We start from the raw sequence: 22,761 nt of genomic DNA, 5'->3' as shown, positions 1-22,761 counted from the left end.
CCATAATGCAATGCAATACATTTGCTATGGACTTAGGCCATCCCAACACATAGCTTCTTGTGTGGTGAGATACAAGATACAAAATAATAATGGTGCCGTACAAAGGCAACAAGGGAATCCAATAATATAACAGGAGTAGTCTATATTCTCTCAACTTCGATTATGTTTACACATTCATTGATTGTGTTATCAGAGCTTTTCCACTGCTATACTTACTAAAATCCATTCCATTTTCCACACAGATTGTAGATGACAATATTAAAATGGCCTTTCCAACAGACTTGCTGTTTCAATCAGAGAGGAGAGGCAGACTAATATAGAAGCAGACAGGAGAGGAAGTCGTGTGGGTGATGGTAAGCTAGAAATACAAGATGGGCGAAGAAAGGGAGAGGCTTCTCGCAGATAGAGGTACACTTACTTTTGCTTCACTAACCCTAACTCACACCTCACTTTTGCTATACACAGCGGAATGCACTTAGTCCTTCCTGCATGAAAATGTTATCTGCAATGTCATCACTCAGTCATAGAAAAATCTCTCCTTTGAATTGAGGGAGTCTCTACATTTGAGGGAATCTCTACATTTATTGCAATTACAAACATTCCCACACATCTATTTCACAGTTATAAACGATGGACTAATATTGCATTTAATATTCTAGATCATAAGGATACATTTTTTTGTAAAATGGAGTGATAAAGCACTGAAAGACACTGTGCAATGACAGGACATGGTAAGCTACAGTAATCATTTGCATTGCTTTGTTAGAAACCTTATTTTTCAATGGTAACACTTTCAGTGAATGCAACCAACAAATAAAGCATTCCAGGTAAGGCTGTGCATGCTTGATTGCCGTTGGGGCTGTGCTCTGTATAACCTAATCGATCTTTGAATGTGAGATATTTAATGACAATAAAGAGCTGATTATCAACTTATTTAAGATGTCAACATTTAAAGTAAGTACACTGGGTGGGCTAATAAATACAATAGCATTACAAACCCGTATGGGCTGTGAAATCTTCTGTATGGAGACCTTGTATTTGATAAATTACTATGGGGTTGTATTGCCACCAAGTGGGCAATAATATGTATCACATGCTACTCCCAAACCTACGGGGCACTCAAAAGCGCCACGAAGAAGAGTTTAGTCTTCTGTGCAGCAATTGACAGCAGAGCTACGTAGTACAGTGTGTGGGAACTCAGGAGACGGTTTTCCGTGCGTGTTGTGTTGAGTACCAACAATGGCCCTGTTGAAATCTAGCAAGATCATTTCTACCGTCTGGGTACACCCTCCATTGGGTGTGCGCTCCATTCGTGCCAGGTAAAATGTGCTCCGAGAGTACAGCTTTATTGACTAGCTAGCACGTTAGCTGACAGCCTTAGACAAATAGTCAGTGCAGAGCTAGCTAGCAGACGAACGACCCTTTGTCTTTCCCCTCAAAGGGAGCAGGTTGCTTGCTAGCTATCTCAAGACAAATAGCATGTTCGCTAGCTGGTTTTCACAGCCATGTCCAGGTAATTAGCAAAGTAGCCAATGATGTAACGTTAGTTAACTGATTTCATAGGCCTTGTGTGGCTGGTTGGCTATTTGCAACCTCGCCACCAACCAAGGTTGTTCAGTAGCTAGCTGGCAAGCTAACCTAACGTTACTAAACTAGGATCCAACGATGTGTTTTGGCAGCTAACTGGTAACCAGATAGCCACAGCTATAGTAACTACATGCAGTTGGAGGAGTTGAAACAGCTTTAGTACTGTCAGAAATATTTGACTTTAATGTGTAGAAAACTAACAAGGTCACAAAACACTAACGAGCTAGCTGGGCATGTAGTGCTTTTCAAGCATGTTTCATTACTGTATTGCTGGTGACTAGCTGACCACTGAAAGAAAGGTAGACCCATCAAATGAAGCCATTGATGTAAGCCTATGACAGTCATCCTTGCAACATTAGTGGTTGGTTGTTGATGCTGCCACACCCAACATTCCTGTGTGTGAAAGCAGACTAGCTTAATCAACTTCAGACTGCTAGGGGATTACCACCACCTAATTTGGATCAAATCCTACTTAGTGCAAAGGTATCAGACTACTTAATCTGGTGTAAATTGAGTTGATGCAAGTCTGTGATTTACCCTTTCTATCTTCTACGGGATGGTTCAATCTCCCTCTCCAACTGTTTCAGTTCATGGTGGTCCGAGGTGCAGATGGGTCCCCCTGACCCCATCCTGGGGGTGTCAGAGGCCTACAAGCGTGACACCAACCCTAAGAAGATTAATCTGGGTGTAGGAGCATACCGTGATGATCAGGGCAAACCATATGTCCTCAGCTGTGTTCGCAAGGTGTGTTCAATCACTGCTTGATGATGATAGTCATTATAAACCTTATAACATGAGAATCAGCCAAATTTTATGAGACTATAAGTTAAAAAGACGTCAGCCTAGCTGCTTACAATCACTTTGACACAGAGAACAACAGACTTTGGCTTGACTTTTACCCTCTGTATTCTTAGGCTGAAGCTCAGATTGCTGCAAAGAAGCTGGACAAAGAATACCTGGCTATTGGTGGTCTGGGGGACTTTACCAAGGCATGCGCCAAGCTGGCTTTGGGAGACAACAATGAGGTTATCGAGAGTGGCAGGGTAAGTCGAGCCTTTCCTGGAACCTCAGACATCCTGATTCCACATTCTACAGCACAGCTTTAGAAGCCTTATTTTGACTGTGTGTTGTTTATTCCTTGTTCCCAGAACATCACTGTCCAAACTATTTCTGGAACTGGGTCCTTGAGAATCGGAGCCAACTTCCTGGTAAGAGCCCTGATCCTTTTGCTTTTTTACAGATCTAACCATCATCATGAATGCTAATGAATGAAAGTCTCTTCTTTTCCCCACTCTATTTGTTCCTGCACCCCTCCCTCAGTCCCGTTTCCATACAGAGGCCAGGGACGTGTACCTGCCCAAGCCCTCCTGGGGGAACCATACACCCATCTTCAGAGACGCTGGGATGCAACTGAAGGCATACACCTACTATGACCCAAAGACCTGTGGCTTTGACTTCCAGGGAGCCCTGAATGACATCTCTGTAAGACATGGCACAGAAGCCTAATCTTCCCCTACTAATGTGTACACATTGTACTCTTCCTATCAATGTGTACTCCAAGTAACTGCTGGATTATAGATAAACAAATGTTATTGTTTCCTCTTATTCAGAAAATTCCTGAGAAAAGTGTCATCATGCTTCATGCCTGTGCCCACAACCCCACAGGAGTGGACCCTCGGCCAGAGCAGTGGAAGGAGATTGCTAACCTGGTGAAGGTAAACACAACTGAATATAAAGTGATGTAGTAGGGTCGTTCCATGAAATGAGTGCCTTTTGCGTCCCTTTGATATTTTAGGTAGAAATTGTGCACAAATATAGACTTTGAAAAGCCTGTTATATTAAATGAAGTGCCCTTTTTAATATAGACAACGTGAACACATTTTTAAATCAGATTTTTTATATGAATATTGTCTTGCTAAAGTGCCAAAATTCAGAGTTTTGACATGTCCCTCTGTGACTTCTAGGAAGATTTTAACCCACTTAACCCCAACATTTCATGTGATTTAATTTTAAGGTAAAATAAAAACCTGTCCCTAATTTTAAGGTCAACCCTGTTAAGTGAACTGAACTCTCCTTTTAATATGGTAAAACTATTCCTTTTTTAAAATTGTTTTAAAAGAAACTTGAACATCTGATAGTCAAATCATGGTGTAAAAGCAGGTGAGCTGGTTCTACTCTTTTTGCCCATTTTCTGGTGTTTTGTGGTGGGAAACGGAACGGGTCGAGAATAACACATCAAACCTGTTACCCATAGATTAACAGGCTAGAAATGTTTTAACAATAATTTTTGGGCAATGAAGCTTGCATTCAATTGCCCCTCTGTTGCACACAACAAGTTTCCATTCCCCTTGTCACAAGAGGATTTATGGCTGATTTTAAGATGAAAAGTCAACCCTGTTACAGTTTTAGTTGGTGGGCTGCTGAATTTGAGAAAACATTTGAGGCCCCTATCTTGGCGGTGTAGAATATTTAGCATTTTAAAATCCATTTCCTGCAATTCGACACATTTCTCCGTAGAGTGGCAATACTTAATTTTGCAGTTTTAAAGCTAATTTCCTGCAATTTTATGAATTTTTCCATGGCTATTGCTGTGTTCTTTTGCTTAAATATAAAACTAAATCAATACGGCTAACTTCATTGTTTTGGGAATTTTACATTCTCCCTGACTGTCTAGATTTTATTTTGGTGATTGTTAGTTCTCAAAAATTATATTATAAAAAAATATATAGGTCATTATCTTTTCTACATACTTTATATCTGGTTTTAGTCGTTTTAAGTTTACACTGAAATTAGTTTTTTTATTATGTTGAACACATGCTCTTTATGACAATGTTAAAATTAGGTGAAACAAATGTTTTTTTCTACTACAAAAAATGTATTAAATTGGTGGAATGACCCAGTAGCCCTATGAAACCTAATTATCCACCAACCAGGCCAAAATACAGTGCCTTCAGATAGTATTCATACCCCTTGACTGAATCCAAATCTTGTTGTTAGACTGAATTTAAAATGGATTCAATATTTTACAAAAATCTCACCCATCTACATTCAATACCCCATAACGACGAAGTGAAAACATGTTTTTAGAGATTTTAGCAAATTTATTGAAAATGAAATGCCTATATCTCATTTACATAATTATTCACACCTTGAGTCAATACATGTTAGAATCACCTTTGGCAGCGATCAGTGCTTTTTGAGGTCAGTTCGATTAAAAAAATAAAATAAAAAATCACGGATTTCGATTATTTAGGTTGAATGCTGTAACAACACAATTAATAAAACTCCCATGATGATAGTGACTGCTCTTTAATGCTTAACATATTTCAGTTGTTGTGTGTATTACATTTGTTTATTTATTTAATTCCAAGTCATCATCATCTCTATAGACCTGCTGCATATGCTGTGACAAAGTCGCTATTTTGTAGTTCTTCAAGGTAAATAAAGCATACTTTTATGATTGCTGAATACCAACTATCAATCACTTAGATCATGTATTTTCAGTTGGAGCAGGGTTCGTGCAAGTTGCTTGAGGTGCTTAAATGCCGGGCAAATGTAGATTCAACCCTGACTGCGGGATCTAGATTTCTATGAATGGTTTTGCCAGACCCACCCAGGGATGTAGTAGAGGGTAAATGCTGCTTACGCACCTTTTTATTTGTGAAATAGCATTTACTCGCCTTTTTTTATTGATCATTTACTCACTTATTGCGTTCCCAGCGTTGAGCAACGCTCAGAAGGCTTCTTGATCTGAGTTCTAATCGTGCCTACCTATGTGAACGAGTGGAATCATGAATGATTCATGTATGCTCGTTATGTTTCCTGCTCCCCCGGATTTGCCTTTTTAGCAGTGCATTCACTCACCACTCTGTCCGATGGGAAACTCCGCCCACGACAGAGGCCGAGAAGTGAAACGAACTACCTCAGCCCAGACCTACAGTGGCAAGTGGTAGAGAGACGCCGCCGACAGTGGTTTTTGTAGTTAAAAAAAAAAAACATCCCTCGCCTCATGCCGTGTCAACAGACATCTCACAAAACAAAAAACCCCTCACTCTGAGAATGAGTGTACAACTGGTAAATAGTCGATATTTCAGTCCGATGTCTAGCTGGCTAGGTAGTATAAGGGGTCTGGCTGTTATCAAGTTAGCTAGCTATAACTAGATGGCTAGAAGGATGAAGTTAGAAGCTAACGTTGAACTGAGCCTGACCTCAGCAGGAGCAGTTGACTGAAATTAAGCTAGCTATAATCAAAATATGGACTACTATAAATTCTCATAACAAAATGCATTTTCTTTACAGTGAGTAGTGAGACAGACAAGTGGTGAGTCAGGCTGAAGGAGGCAAAGGAGATACACAGAGAGAGGAAACATTGAATCAAGCAGGGAGAGAGGTTAGTAGTACAATGGTTCCCCAACTCGGGGTCTGGGACCCATGTTGTCCCCTTAAATTGAAATAGTGTCCCCTGAGAGAATCTTTAATTTTATCAAACAACATTTTTCTCTTCAAATGGGTATTGAATACAACATTCTATAGTTAACTAAGGTGGACCTAAAATGTAGTGAAATATTAAGACTATTTAAATATAAAGAAATGTAATATGTGCACTGAACAAAAATATAAACACAACAATTTCAAAGATTTTACTGAGTTACAGTTCATATAAGGAAATCGGTGAACATCATCAGTACTGACTTACCACTCATGTATCTAGTGAAACATATTGAGTAGAACTTGTAAGGTAGTGATGAATAATAAATAGTAAGTTAGTTGGGGTTTTTCATGAAGTTGTGGCGATATACTGCCATCTTGTGGCGACTAGAAACAATTGCGTATAGAAACTTGCAAATTGATGGTCCTTGAAAATAAATATTAGTGCTTGAAAAGGTACTTGAAAGTCCTTGACTTGCCACTGTGTACAAGCCCTGGTTAGCGATAGATTAGGAAAGCAACAGCTGCTCTCTATCCCCTCACGATCATGCATTCTTCTGCCTCTTCCGTAGCAGGCATAAAAGAAACAGACCGGACAAGTAGATGTGCAGTGGATTATGGTCATTGTAGTTAATTACCACGTTTTATACACTAAACCATAGAATATTGCCCTGTTGGAAACAACAACTCCCTACTACATCGCAGAGTTCAGGCTGGATATGATTTATCTCTAGAGAAACTGCAATGTGCGCATTGAGCTCACAGGAAAAAAAACAGAACGAAATGGAGTTCAAATAATTTCTGACATTTGGTCAATTAGTTGTTTAAAAACTAAAAAAATTACAGAAATTTAAATTGATTGCTCAGCACTAGCAGATTACAGCTGTGAGTCTAAGAGCTTTGCATACCTGAATTGTACAATATTTGCAAATTATTCTTTTAAAATTTCTGTCAAGTTGGTGGTTGATCATTGCTAGACAGCCATTTTCAAGTCTTGCCATAGATTTGCAAGTAGATTTAAGTCAAAACTGTAACTATGGCACTCCGGAACATTCAATGTCATCTTGATAAGCAACTCTATTGTATATTTTGGCCATTATGTTTTGGGTTATTGTCCTGCTGAAAAGTGAATTTGTCTCCCCAGTGTCTGTTGGAAAGCAGACTGAGACAGGTTTCCCTCTAGGATTTTGGCTGTGCTTAGCTCTTATGTTTCTTTTTATTTTAAAAAAACTCCCTAGTTCTTGACAAGCATACCCATAACATGATGCAGCCACCACTATGCTTGAATATATGAAGAGTGGTAATCAGTGATGTGCTGTGTTTGGATTTGCCCCAAACATAACGCTTTGTATTCAGGACATAAAGTTAATTTGTTTGCCACATTTGTATGTTTTATTTCAGTCCCTTATTGCAGACAGGATGCATGTTTTGGAATTTTTTTATTTTGTATAGGCATCCTTCTTTTCACTATGTCATTTAGATTAGTATAGTAGTAAAAAAAGAAAATTAAAAAAAATCTGTCGTTCTGCCCCTGAACAACACTGTTCCTAGGCCGTCATTGAAAATAAGAATTTGTTCTTAACTGACTTGCCTAGTTAAATAAAGGTAAAATAAAAGAATGTGGAGTAACTACAATGTTGTTGATCCATCCTTAGTGTTCTCCTGTCACAGCCATTAAACTCTAACTGTTCTAATGGCCTCTCGGTGAAATCCCTGAGTGGTGTCCTTCCTCTCCTTAGGAAGGATGCCTCTATCTTTGTAGTGACTGAGTGTATTGATACACCATCCAAAGTTTAATTAATAACTGCTCAAAGGGATATTCAAAGTCGTTTGTTTTAATTTTTAAAGTCCAGGGCTGTGAATACTTTCTGACGGTACTGTACATAACAAGTTCTCATGTTTTTCTCTTCCAGAAAAGGAACCTCCTAGTTTTCTTTGACATGGCCTACCAGGGCTTTGCCAGTGGTGATATTGACCGTGATGCCTGGGCTGTCCGTTATTTCATTGAGCAAGGCCACAACATTGTGCTCTCTCAGTCTTTTGCTAAGAACATGGGTCTCTATGGTGAGTTATGATAATTGCATTGGTCAAATTTGAGGATAATGTTTTGGGGAAAACAAAATACCATATTTATAAGCATAATCAACATGCCTTGTGTGGTGGTGTGTGATGTCTTCAGGTGAGCGTGTTGGGGGCTTCACTGTCGTGTGTAAGGATGCTGAGGAGGCCAAGCGTGTGGAGTCCCAGCTGAAGATCCTCATTCGGCCCATCTACTCCAACCCTCCCATGAACGGGGCACGCATCGCTGCCACCATCCTCAATACTCCAGACCTGTACAAAGAGTGGTGAGTAAGTCATCCACGAAGAGTCGTATTTCAATTGTCCCATAGCCAACATGATACGGGCCCAGCTGAGTGACGGCTCTTCTCTACCTAGGCTGGGGGAGGTGCATGGCATGGCTAACCGCATCATCACAATGAGGGAGCTGTTAGTGGCCAACCTGAAGAAGGAGGGCTCCACTCAGAACTGGCAGCACGTCATTGACCAGATTGGCATGTTCTGTTTCACAGGGCTGAAGCCTGAACAGGTAGAGTAACTGTGTGCTGAGACTCTACACTGTCTCATAATATAATATAGTATGTGATTTCCATTGGGTTACTTACTGGTAAGGAATCATTGGATGAAACATTGAACATGGCTATACTATAAGTATCTGTCTAGATATTAAATTGCTTAATATGCAGTTGATGAGTCGTAATGAGTAACTATTCCAACTTGTGCAGGTGGCGCGCCTCACAAAGGAGTTCTCCGTCTACATGACAAAGGATGGGCGTATCTCCATGGCTGGCGTCACCTCTGGCAATGTGGGTTACCTTGCACAAGGTATCCATGCAGTGACCAAGTGAGATGGCTAACCAGGAGTCACACCATCGTCACCACCAGAGGATAGAGGGGCGGTAGCTTCAGACAAGAAAAACAAAACAACTTTTATGTAAATTAATCCTCTCCTCTGCTTTCCTTTAGGGAAGACTCAAAAGTAATAAGATACCATAGGGTTACTTTTTATTTGGCATTTTCTGTTGGCATTGTCTAGATATTGTATGTTGGACTATCTGTGACTAGGTTTTTAAATGTGCAGTTCCCTGAAAAAATATCCATGGAATTCTTGAATCTTTTTTTACCCTCCCTCAGACATGCATGCAGTGGTCATGAGCTCAAAATATCTTGTGTAAGTCATACTTGACAATGAAAACTAACAAGCACAATATCACTGTTTGGAATCACGTCTTATATTGCAGCATGTCCTCTCACTTGGCCTGAGCACACCCTGTCTCTAAGAACTGGGCTCAACTATTGGCTGTGATATGGAACACCAAAGTAATAATGGTTAAGACATTTTTCTAGAAAATTCTTTCCTAAAGATACTGTCTCTTTAAGGTAATTGTATTGAAATGTGCATCTCATTTATTAAGGATTCATTTACAAAACCTTTTTCAAAAAAGATGTCAGGTGCTACAAACCTTTGTTTCAACTTTAATGCCAGTGGAACCTTTCTAGGTGATGGTACTGGGGTCATGGCACTTGTCTTATGTGGGATGAAATGTGCTGCATGGAGTCCCTGATTGTGATGATCAGCCAGCCACAATGTGTGCTAAGGATGTTATTTTGCTGTTGTAATGGAAGAGCACTGTCTACCAATCAACAACTGCCACATCTCCCACTGATACTGTACCATTTAATGAAAGATTATTTATATACACTACCATTCAAAAGTTTTTGTCCACTAAAATAACATCAAATTGATCTGACATACAATGTAGACATTGTTAGGGTTGTAAATGACTATTGTAGCTGGAAACGGCTGATTTTTAATGGGATATCTACATAGGTGTACAGAGGCCCATTATCAGCAACCATCACTTCAGTGCTCCAATGGCACGCTGTGTTAGTTAATCCAAGTTTATCATTTTAAAAGGCTAGTTGATCATTAGAAAACCCTTTTGCAATTATGTTAGCACAGCTGAAAACTGTTCTGATTTAAAGAAGTATTAAAACTGGCCTTTAGACTAGTTGAATATCTGGAGCATCAGCATTTGTGGGTTTGATTACAGGCTTAAAATGCCCGGAACAAAGACTTTCTTCTGAAACTCAGTCTATTCTTGTTCTGAGAAGTGAAGGCTATTCCATGTGAGAAATTGCCAAGAAACTGAAGATCTGGTACAACGCTGGATACTACTCCCTTCACAGAAAACCGCAAACTGGCTCAAACCAGAATAGAAACAGGAACGGGAGGCCCCGGTGCACAACTGAGCAAGAGGACAAGTACATTAGTGTCTAGTTTGAGAAACAGATGCCTCAAATGTCCCAATTTGTAAGTCGCTCTGGATAAGAGCGTCTGCTAAATGACTTAAATGTAAAAGTCCTCAACTGGCAGCTTCATTAAATAGTACTCACAAAATACCAGTCTCAACGTCAACAGTGAAGAGGTGACTCCGGGATGCTGCCCTTCTGTCCAGTGTTCTTTTAACCATCTTAAACTTTTATTGGCCAGTCTGAGATATGGCTTTTTCTTTGCAACTCTGCCTAGAAGACCAGGATCCCGGAGTCGCCTCTTCACTGTTGACGTTGAGACTGGTGTTTTGCGAGTACTATTTAATGAAGCTGCTACTTGAGGACTTGTGAGGCATCTGTTTCTCAAACTAGACGCTAATGTACTTGTGCTCTTGCTCAGTTGTGCACCACGGCCTCCCATTCCTTTTTCTATTCTGGTTAGAGCCAGTCTGTGCTGTTATGTGAAGGGCGTAGTACTCAGCGTTGTACGAGATCTTCAGTTTCTTGCATGGAATAGCCTTCATTTCTCAGAACAAGAATAGACTGATGAGTTTCAGAAGAAAGTTCTTTGTTTCTGGACATTTTGAGCCTGTAATTGAACCCACAAATGCTGATGCTCCAGATACTCAACTAGTCTAAAGAAGGCCAATTGTATTGCTTCTTTAATGAGAACAACAGTTTTCAGCTGTGCGCACAATTGCAAAAGGGTTTTCTAATGATCAATTAGCTTTTAAATGATCAACTTGGATTAGCTAACACAACGTGCCATTGGAACACAGGAGTGATGGTTGCTGATAATGGGCCTCTCTACGCCTATGTAGATATTCCATAAAAAAATCTGCCGTTTCCAGCTACAAATGTCATTTTCAACATTAACAATGTCTACACTGTATTTCTGATAATTTTGATGTTATTTTAATGGACAAAAAACATGGCTTTTCTTTCAAAAACGAGGACATTTCTAAGTGACCCCAAATTTTTGAACGGTAGTGTGTGTAATATATGCTGTATACTGTATGAACTCTTAACTCTCAATTTCAGGAGCATGAAAGGTGTTTTGTTGCTTGCACATTGTCGTTTACTCCCATGCCTTCTGATTTTTTTGAACATCATTGAAAGTCAAATGTAATCCTTAAGATGCCCTCTGACTTTCAGTGGTGTACTGTACATCACAGGCTGCTGGTGGCACCTTCATTTGTGAGGGCGGGCTCAGTCATCACTAGAACTAAATAAATGGAATGGTATCGAATGCAGTAAACACATGTTTGATACCATTTCATTCACTTCATTCTAGCCATTATTAGGAGGAGTCCTCCCCTCAGCAGCCTCCTGTGGTGTATTTTTCTGAGGGGCCATGGAAAGCACAGTTCAGGCGCCCTGTAACACACTTTCCCTCAAAGCCAAGCACTGGTTTTTACTTTGTGTTGTGAAAGAACAAGATTAATGGTGGACTCCACTTTGTACATTATGGAATGCAGGGTCACAAATGTTCTAAAGCATGTCAGTAGAAGCTTTGAATGGGTTTTCAATCACCTGCTCTGAGGTTCCAGGACTCTGACACCATGTGGTCTCAGGAGTTAGAATTGTTTTATTTTGCACATTAGGTGGAAGCATCTGTTCCGAATAGACACAGATTTTTAACTACTGTACTCCTGATCTTTTTCTGGCCAACATCACTATCCACATCTGTCATAGATTCATTAAACCGAAGTTCATTTGAATGGTACAAATCTGATCATCATGATTGTGCACTGTAATCTTCTGAGTTTCTCAGATTTCATTAATGTCAGACCAGTGTAAGTTCTCCGTAAAATAAAGATGGTTGCACAGTTTGTGTGAATGTCAGATTCTTCATTTTCAGCAATGATTCAAGCACAAAGGGAACTGTATTAGTGAGAAGGTAAACTTGTCTTACCATCTTCGGGCAGGCAGATGGTAAAGGATAAGGTGCTTTAGGCCTAATACTTTTTTTTGAACTAAATGATTACACACTTTAGGCTACATTTTATTTTCCATTATGTGCTATGTTGACCTACTATTGATGTGGTTATTGCGCCCTCTTCCTTTAATTGGGTGACTAGGCTAAACCACTGAAGTAAATCGTTGTGTACTGTTGAGTCAGTAGTCACTACAGTGCATACGAAGAAATAGGCCAAAATATCTAATGGCTTTTCATAATAACCGTGAGTTACGCTTAATTTTTGGGGACGAACGTTAAAGGTGACAGGACCCAGGCGAGGCCTCGGTCTGCAAATAGTGGAATTCTGGCGATGTGAGCACTGCTCCGGGTAAGATTATTGCCAGAAACCTAGCCCAAAGGCCGGAAGATGGCGAATGCATGCAGCTGATTATAAACACTTCTACACTTCCTGTGGACCAGTTCATACATGACACATTCTCCATTCAGGCTGCAAAGGCGTTGATTTCCTCCTTAACTCGATTTAATGGCAAGAAGGTGGAGAAGAAAACAGGAGAAATATGCTAACTTCTATATGAAACATGTTCCACCATTATGCTAGAAATAACAATAATGCAAATCACCTGTGTTGTCAGTAATTGGTGGACGTCTGGTTCATTTCTACACTATACCGGGAAGCAACTACCCAGATGATTGGAAAATCACCATGGACGATTTTATAAAGTTGATGGTTTGCGCGTTTATGCAATGTTGAATATACTACCTAGATAGCAGTTTTACACTACAATTGCATCATGTAATGTTCTACACTGACCACAAATATAAACGCAACATGCAAAAATGTCCAAGATTTGACTGAGTTACAGTTCATATAAGTAAATCAGTCAATTGAAATAAATTCATTAGGCCCCAATTAATGGAGTCCACATGACTGGGAATACAGATATACATTTGTTGGTCACAGATACCCTAAAATAAAACTGGTCTCAGAGCATTTCATATTCTGTATGTAAATCTTATGTTTAGTATGGTTACATAAGACATGGTTAAGGCGAAATTAGGGTGGTTGGGTGTATAACGTGAAGGTCTAGCAACCCAAAGGTTGCGAGTTTGAATCTCATCATAGACCATTTTAGCTAATTAGCTAATTTTGAACTACTTACTACTTTTTTGCTTGTTTTGCAACTACTTGGCATGTTAGCTAACCCTTCCCCTAACCTCAAACTATTTTAGCTACCCCTTCACCTTACTGTAACCTTAACCTTTTAACCTAACTCTTAAACGTAACCCTAACCCCTAGCTAGCTCGCTAACGTTAGCCACCTAGCTAGAATTCTTAACATATTGTAGCGACCCGCACAGACAGTTATGTGTTAGGCTAGTAGGTGGTTGTGTTGTACTTACCAGTGCCCAGTGTTCGTGGGGTCCGACATGCCAATCAACCTGCTATCTGCCAATCACGTGAATGCCTGGAATGTTCTGATGCCGGGCACCCTGGCGGTTGGCGGAGTGGCGTGGAGGGAGGTTGGGCAGGGGGATGGAGCATTGGAAGTTAAGACCAGGTTTAGCCTTTATTCTCTCTCTTACGTCTGGGCTTCACAAGAGAAGGTCACGGTTGGCTTGTTGTTATCTTTCATTTATTTGGCGTGGGCTACGGCCAAACAGTAGCCTGTGTAAAGTTGGTTTAATAAACCGTCAATTCGTAAACTCAAGCCTCTGTCTGGACAATTGCTCCTTTATGATCTAGTCAGGTCATTACAATATCATACGTTTGCAAATTCGTAACATATTGTACATTTTGTAAATATGTAACATTTCATACGAATTATAATTCGTAACATATAATATGAAATGGGTTATGGACATCCACAAATTAATACATACCATATGAAACTAAACATATACTAAATGGAGTGTTTTGGATTTACATACAGAATAATACAAAATGCTCTGAGATCAGGTTGAAAAAAAAGGTAGGGGCGTGGATCAGAAAACCTGTCAGTATCATGCAGCGTGACACATCTCCTTCGCATAGAGTTGATCAGGCTCTTGATTATGGTCTGTGGAATGTTGTCCCATTCCTCTTCAATGGCTGTGCAAAGTTGTTGGATATTGGCAGGAACTGGAACATGTTGTCGTACACATTGATCCAGAGCATCCCAAACATGCTCAGTGGGTGACATGTCTGGTGAGTATGCAGGCCATGGAAGAACTGGGACATATTTAACAGTATAACTTTAAACCGTCCCCTCGCCCCGACACGGGCGCGAACCAGGGACCTTCTGCGCACATCAACAACGGTCACCCACGAAGCATCGTTACCCATCGCGCCACAAAGGCCGCGGCTCTTGCAGAGCAAGGGGCAACACTACTTCTAGGTTTCAGAGCAAGTGACGTAACTGATTGAAATGCTGTTAGCGCGTACCCGCTAACTAACTAGCCATTTCACATCCGTTACACATATACAGCTTCCAGGAATTGTGTACAGATCCTTGTGACATGGGGCCGTGCATTATCATGCTGAAACATGAGATGATGGCGGCGGATGAATGGCATAACAATGGTCCTCAGGATCTCGTCACTGTGTCCCTGTGCATTCAAATTGCCATTGATAAAATGCAATTGTGTTCATTGTCTGTAGCTTATGCCTGCCCATACCACAAGCCCACCTCCACCATGGGGCACTATATTCACAGCGTTGACATCAGCAAACCGCTTGCCCACACGACGCCATCCGCCCAGTACAGTTGAAACCGGGATTTCATCCGTGAAGAGCACACTTCTCCAGCGTGCCAGTGGCCATCCAAGGTGAGCATTTGTCCACTGAAGTCAGTTATGATGCTGAACTGCAGTCAGGTCAAGACCCTGGTGAGGACGACGAGCACGCAGATGTGCTTCCCTGAGGGGGTTTCGAACAGTTTGTGCAGAAATTCTTTGGTTGTGCAAACCCATCAGGTTTCAAGGTGGCTGATCGCAGATGATCCCACGAGTGAAGAAGCCGGATGTGGAGGTCCTGGACTGGCGTGGTTACACATGTTCTACAGTTCTGAGGCTTGTTGAACGTACTGCCAAATTCTCTGAAACAACATTGGAGGTGGCTTATGGTAGAGAAATGAACATTCAACATTCAGCTCTGGTGGACATTTCTGCTGTCATCATGCCAGTTGCACGCTCCCTCAAAACTTGAGACATCTGTGGCATTGTGTTGTGTGACAAAACTGCACATTTTAGAGTGGCATTTTATTGTCCCCCGCACAAGGTGCACCTGTGTAATGATCATGCTGTTTAATCAGTTTCTTGATATGCCACTGTCAGGTGGATGGATTATCTTGGCAAAGGAGAAATGATCACTAACAGGAATGTAAACAAATTTGTGCACAAAATTTGATCGAAATAAGCTTTTTTGCATATGGAACATTTATGGGATCTTTTATTTCAGCTCATGAAACATGGGACCAACACTTTACATTCTGTGTTTTTGTTCAGTATATATGACATAAGCTTAATTTGCTGTAACACTGATACTGTATGCCTAACCTATGTTATTAAAAATAGACAAGTTAATTGTACTATAGGTCTATGTGCAACAGGTTGAAGTGGCAAGTAATAAAATAGTTGACATTCTGTTTTTCTTTGAGAAAGCTGTTCTTATTTGTATTTGTATTTATTATGGATCCCTCTTCCTGGGGTCCAAACACATTAAGGCACTTACATTACATATAAAACAAAAGATAAAGCTTTGGATAAGTAACTTCCCATGTGACTTCTTTGTAATCCACAAACTAAGAGGATATTCAATTATAATATTTTATTTCTGAGCAGTGACTGATCCGGTTCTTCTTTATGTCATTATATAGAAATATCCCACTGTTATGTCTGAAAGGGTGATGCATTTTACAGCTCTCTTTTCCAATGAAAAGCATTTTGGTGTTATTACACAAAATAGTAATGGAGAGTATTTATTTGTACTACTTGTCTTTAGAACATTTTGTAATTATCCTACAAAATAACATTTATTCCATGTGTTATCCCATATGACGCATAGTGGGAGTTTTTCTGATGTTAGATAAATCTGAAATACAAGTTGTGCACAAAAGTTTTTAGAAAATGAGGAACAAGGAAGTGGATATGATAAAAACACTTTTTCATCCGTATGTTAAGAATGCTTTTGTTTGTTCTTTAGTTATCCAAACACTATTAGGTGAATGCTGAAATAATTCAAGCCTGTTTTATTTTATTTGCACTATCTTATCATTCATCTGGCAGCTATTTGGGTACTGCATGTGATAAACCTTATCTAGCAGTGGCTTTGCAAATAGTGCTGGTGGAACAATGAGCCAGAGAGTAATGTGAAACCGTCTATCTACAAATGTCAAGGCTGCTTGTGGAGAAAGTACAATAAGACGAGGCAGTCTTGAAACTTCCTTAGAAACTAATCAGACCTGTTAAACCAGGTGGTGAATAGGCAGGTACTGATAGGATCAGTAAGTCATTTTGCCAGAGGATGAATGTATGGTAATGGAATCACAGGTGACAGTGAATGGAGAGGGACAGACAGATGATGTCATAAGGTATTAAGTCTTATTTTCTTACTTCACACATATCACATTGTGTTTAGTCTTTTACCATAACTGTAGCTCTATCAGATGATGTTTGCCAGTGTCACTGTATATTTGTATCTGCCAATTCTAAATGAATGGACAGAATAGAGTGATTAAGGATATAGGGTGACTTTATTGATATATACAGTGCTTGTATGTTATGTGTAATACTGTAACATGTTATTGGGGAGCCAGATGATATGATAGATATCTTTAGTTTACTTATCTGATATAATTTCCTTGTTATGACAGAGTTGTTATACAGCAACACTAACAAAAAAAATGTATCTCTAAAATGTAAATGTGCATTAATAATATGAACCTATGATGGGTCGAACATGAAAATATTCAAGTCACATTCCATAGAGGAGACTGGTCTAAAGTTTGTTACTGGATCTCATGAATGTTGTTTGACCATTGAGAATTGCACTAATTTTGCATATACTGTAGGACACCAGGGTAAATATATGATTTGAATAGAACATTACAAGTGCTGAAATGATATGGCATCCTGCTCTGCAGGGTTTTAGATGGCAGAGAGACATGAGTTTCCTTCCCACTGTAGACCTGTCTATTGGGGACCTACGTATGCCCTTCAATGAAGAGGTCAAGTACTGTATCCTGGGAATCTCTGTAACCCTCTTCCTGATTGCTATGGGCATTCTGGTGTGGCAATTATACCGCTACTGCTCACAGGCTTCAAAGGAACCTGGTAAGTTAACTAAAATGAATCTAAGTTATCAGTTGGTTGTTGGTCAAACCATATATGGGTCAAGCACCAATGTACAGTAGAACTGGATGGAATAATAATTAAAGTACTGAACATTCTTTACTGCAAATTCTTATATCTTTGGGATAAGACTTTGGCTCATGAACAGGAGACAAGTTGTTATGCTGCTTTAATTCTCTATTAAATGCAGTGGATGACTTACTTTCATCTGATGGCAAGCCAGCAAAGACAGGAGACCTCTACACGGAAACCCAGAGGCCTAATTTTAAGGTTAAAGCACTCTATTACTTGTAACTATTAATTCCTTTTGTTACTTACAAGGAACGCTGTCCCATTTTGTCTTATGTCTACACTGAAATATGGAGCAACAAGCTTCTACTATGATGAATAGCTAACATTCTGTGTGTATCTTTGCAGTCGTGCTGTTCTTGAATGCACATAAATCAAACAGAGGGCTTATGTCAGTGAGCTGTGGTTTAGAGAACGCACTGAAATAGACAGTATGACCATATCTGGTCCCCAGGTGGAGAAGCTCCATGAAGAGGCACGGAGGTTGAGCCGTTGCCTGTCCATGGGCAGCCATGTGGAGCTGCCCGGCCTGGGGAACCAGCTGGAGGAGGAGGTGAAGGGCTCCCTGCGCTTCTCCCTCTACTATGACCAGCTGCAGTCCAGACTGGTGGTCACCGTCCTGGAGGCCCGGGGCCTGCCGGTCAGGGACTTCAGCCGCAGTGTGGACCCCTTTGTGAGGGTTCGGCTGCTATGGGCCAGGCATGATAAGGAGGAGCAGTCCTCTCCTTCACTGCAGTGTGTGCTATCTGAATGGCAGTCCCGTATGGTGAAGGACAGCAGCAGCCCTATGTTTGGGGACCAGTTCTCCTGCTCTATGGAGGAGGAGGATGTCCCTCACACCACCGTCAGGTTTGAGGTACATAACGTAGTGTTACATTGATTAGATAATTAAATCAGATAACCAAAATACTTTCCTCTTTTCTGCAGGTCAGAGACTTTGATAAGTTCTCCAGGCATGGGTTCTTGGGAGAGGTCAGAGTTTCTCTGTGTGATATGAAAATCTCATACCCTCTTGAAGTACTGGAGGATCTACAGACACCACAAAAGGTGGATGATACAATCTATCTGGACCTACACTCCGCTACGTATTTATTTGGACAGTGAAGCTAAAACATCTTCTATTTGAAGGTATTTTCATACATACGTTTTACCGTTTAGAAATGAAAGCACTTTGTGTCTAGTCCCCCAATTTGAAGTATTTGGACAAATTCACTTATAGTGTGTTATATATATTTGTTATTTTTTTAACACATCCACTCTTTGGAGGACACTTATCTTGTTTTGTTTTTTTTACAGCTTTTCTGCTACATACACAGTACCATTCAAAGGTTTTTTTTTTTTTTTTTTTTTTTACCTTTATTTAACTAGGCAAGTCAGTTAAGAACAAATTCTTATTTTCAATGACGGCCTAGGAACAGTGGGTTAACTGCCTGTTCAGGGGCAGAACGACAGATTTGTACCTTGTCAGCTCGGGGATTTGAACTTGCAACCTTCCGGTTACTAGTCCAACGCTCTAACCACTAGGCTACCCTGCCGCCCCGGTTTGGACACACCTACTCATTCAAGGGTTTTTCTTAATTTGTTTTATTATTTTCTACATTGTAGAATAATAGTGAAGACATCAAAACTATGAAATAATACATATGTAATCATGTAGTAACCAAATAAGTGTAAAACAAATCAACATGTATTTTTGTTGAACACTTTTTGGGTTACTACATGATTCCATATGTGTTATTTCGTAGTTTTGATGTCTTCACTATTATTCTATAATGTAGAAAAAGTAAAAATAAAGAAAAACCCTTGAATGAGTAGGTGTGTCCAAACTTTTGACTGGTAAGAGTGTGCAAGCTGTCATCAAGGCAAAGGGTGGCTACTTTGAAGAATCTAAAATCTAAAATATATTTTGATTTGTTTAACACTTTTTTTGGTTACCACATGATTCCATATGTGTTATTTCATAGTTATTCTACAATGTAGAAAATAGTAAAAATAAAGAAAAACCCTTGAATGAGTAGGTGTTCTAAAACTTTTGACCGGCAGTGTATTATATTCTTATTTACAATAAAAGTGACTCCAAAATGATGCAATAAATTATTTAGCATTCATTTATATTGGGCAAAACATAATCCGAAACACAAACAACAAATAAACTGCAAATGCATCTAACAAGTTTGTAGAGTCACACGTGTGATGTAGTCATTGTGTGCTAGGAATTTGGGACCAAATACTAAACTTTGACTAAATTGAATACACTGTAAGTGAAGTGTTCCAAATACTTATGACACCTTCAGATGGGGGGACTAGATACATAAAGTGCTTTCATTTCTAAACAGTACAACTGATATGTATACAGAAACTCTCAAATTAAAGGTGACATTCTGTACTGTCACCTCATGACTTGCCTAGTTAAATAAAGGTTGAATAAATAAAAAATATAAAACATTTGATCTCAAATCCAAAATGCTTGAGTATAGATCCAACTTTTAGCTTCACTGTCCGAATAAATACACAGGGGAGTGTATGTCCAAATTATATCAAACCTGTCTGTGTACTGTGACTTTAGTAATACAGTTTTACAATTTCCAGGACATGGTTGGAGAGGTGCTTCTCTCTCTAAAGTACCTCCACACCCTCCAGAGACTGGAGGTGGGTCTGCTGAAGATCAGGGCACTGCCTCAGCAAAGTAAAAAAGACAAAGGTAAATGGCACTTTTCTTGTGTGATAAACTCATTACTGAGCAGACGTTGCATACTGTTGCGTTGTAGATACAGGTAGGATTGATTGGTGATTGTTTAAAACAGTTAGTTTCATTTCTCTAGTTCGGTTGTATGCCAGGATCAGTGTCCTCTGCAACCAGTTCAAGCTGCGGCACCAGAAGTCCACTGCTAAGACCCTGTGTGAAGTGACCGTCTTCAACGAAGTCATGATGTTCACCTTGCCAGGCCCACAGATCAGGGCGTGCTGCATTGTGGTCTCTGTGTACGAGATCCATGCAGCCAGGAAGTCATCCAAACGCCTGGTTGGCCAGGTCACCTTTGGAAAGGGAAAGAGGTCAGAGGAGGAACACTGGTGTTTGATGATGCGATCAATTTGTCAGCCAATAGCAAAGTGGCATCCGTTGTTGATCTAAGGTCAGCCAGGCCCCCTACTTTGACTATGTTCTTGTAATGTACAGTTGATGGTTTTCACAAAATCTAAGATGAAACCTCATACTCTTCCATGTATAGTCACTATGCAGGACAAGCAAATAGAAAGAGTGGCAACTTACAAGAACTTGGTTTCTTGATAGATGAGTGTCTCACCTTTAAACCCCAAGTCAAAGGTCTTGTGAAAAAGCTTAGGCTCAAATTTAGTTTTTATTTTCATAATAAGTCATGTTTTTCTTTTGAAGTGCGAAAGAGGCTTGTTTCTGATACTTTTGTCCCTGTAATTGATTATGGTGATATCTTGTACATGTATGCCCCTGTGGAGTCATTATGAATGCTGGACACTGTGTACAATGGGGCGCTGAGGTTTATTACTGACTCCAAAGCTCTCACACATCACTGTATCCTCTATATGAGTGGGCTGGCTTTCATTAGTTCTTTCGGAGATTACATCATTGGTAATTTATTTATTTATAAGGCCATATTGAAACAGCTCCCATTTCTGTCCAACAAACAAATGAAAACTATCGCCTGTGCTCACTTGACTGTGTTTGGGTGATTGTGCCTAAGGCCCGTACGGAGAAAAACATTCCAGTTCCAAATTAAAGGAGCTTGTCCCTTTATATTAGTTCAAAGCTAGGTTAACACTATAATGGGAAATTATGGAAAGTGGGGGGCTGTCAATATTTTGACTCCTAGTTGCACCACACTTTCCCAAATCATCTTGCTGTTCAGTGTGTAAATTGGTGTTTTTTAAACTGTAGTTCTTTGTGTTTTACGTTGTAAACGTGTCTGCAACTTTGTGTGCTGCTATTTTGGCCATGTCTCTCTTGTAAAAGAGTTTGGTCATCTCAATGAGACCGAACTGGTAAAATAAAGGTAAAATAAAAAATGGAAATGTGTGGAGGACCAGGTTTACTAATATTTCGTTTTTCAAGCTATTTCTCAAAATTGATATCACCTCTCTGTGAAGTATAGACTATGCTTTACTATTATACTATACTGAAATTATGTGGATAAATCATAAGTTCCAGCTGCTTACCTGATATGAGCAGTGCCTGATCACCTGTGAATATTAAACACTATATATACAAAAGTATGTGGACACCCCTTCAAATTAGTGGTTTCGGCTATTTCAGCCAGACCCGTTCATGACAGGTGTATAAAATTGAGCACACACCCATGCAATCTCCATAGACAACCATTGACTGTAGAATGGCCTTACTGCTCAGTGGCTTCAGTGTGGCACTGTTATAGGATGGCACCTTTCCAACAAGTCATTTAATCAAATTTCTGCCCCGCTAGAGCTGCCCCGGTCAACTGCAGGTGCTGTTATTGTGAAGAGGAAACATCTGGGAGAAAGAACGGCTCAGCCGCAAAGCAGTAGGACACACAAGCTCACAGAATGGGACCACCGAGTGCTGATGCGCTTAGTGAGTAAAAAAATCGCCTTTCCTCGGTTGCAACACTCACTACCGAGTTCCAAACTGCCTCTGGAAGCAACTTCAACACAAGAACTGTTCGTCGGGAGCTTCATGAAATGGGTTTCCATGGCCGAGCAGCCGCACACAAGCCTAAGATAACCATGTGCTATGCCAAGCGTCGGCTGGAGGGATGTAAAGCTCGTCGCCTTTGGACTCAGGAGCATTGGAACCATGTTCTCGAGTGATTAATCACACTTCACCATCTGGCAGTCCGACGGATTAATTTAGGTTTGGCGGATGCCAGGAGCACACTACCTACCCCAATGCATAGAGCCAACTATAAAGTTTGGTGGAGTAGTAATAATGGTCTAGGGCTGTTTTTCATGGTTCGGGCTAGGCCCCTTAGTTCCATTGAAGGGAAACATTACCACTACAGCATGCAATGAAATTCTAGATGATTCTGTCCTTCCAATTTTGTGGCAACAGTTTGGGGAAGGCCCTTTCTTGTTTCAGCATGACAATGC

General features: G+C 40.2%; 2 protein-coding genes across 2 annotated transcripts; both read left to right on the top strand.

The window, feature by feature from the left end:
- The first annotated feature begins 1,124 nt into the window (after positions 1–1,124).
- Positions 1,125–12,179, top strand: LOC129867080 (aspartate aminotransferase, mitochondrial-like). Its single transcript, XM_055940241.1, has 10 exons — positions 1,125–1,319; positions 2,175–2,331; positions 2,502–2,630; positions 2,736–2,795; positions 2,908–3,069; positions 3,198–3,302; positions 7,929–8,079; positions 8,195–8,360; positions 8,452–8,602; positions 8,799–12,179. The coding sequence occupies exons 1-10, from the start codon at positions 1,240–1,242 to the stop codon at positions 8,919–8,921; spliced, it is 1,284 nt and encodes a 427-aa protein (XP_055796216.1). The 5' UTR covers positions 1,125–1,239; the 3' UTR covers positions 8,922–12,179.
- Positions 12,180–12,388: 209 nt separating this feature from the next.
- On the top strand, positions 12,389–21,712 carry LOC129867079 (synaptotagmin 1-like). Its single transcript, XM_055940240.1, has 6 exons — positions 12,389–17,577; positions 17,786–17,865; positions 18,119–18,520; positions 18,592–18,711; positions 20,254–20,365; positions 20,487–21,712. Exons 1-6 carry the CDS (start codon positions 17,364–17,366, stop codon positions 20,795–20,797), a joined length of 1,239 nt encoding a protein of 412 aa, XP_055796215.1. The 5' UTR covers positions 12,389–17,363; the 3' UTR covers positions 20,798–21,712.
- Positions 21,713–22,761: the final 1,049 nt, after the last annotated feature.

The sequence above is a fragment of the Salvelinus fontinalis genome, chromosome 12 (genome assembly GCF_029448725.1).
Source record: "Salvelinus fontinalis isolate EN_2023a chromosome 12, ASM2944872v1, whole genome shotgun sequence".
Taxonomy (NCBI): domain Eukaryota; kingdom Metazoa; phylum Chordata; class Actinopteri; order Salmoniformes; family Salmonidae; genus Salvelinus; species Salvelinus fontinalis.
The sequence above is the reverse complement of the archived record's forward strand: the minus strand, read 5'-3'. Positions and strand labels throughout refer to the sequence as shown.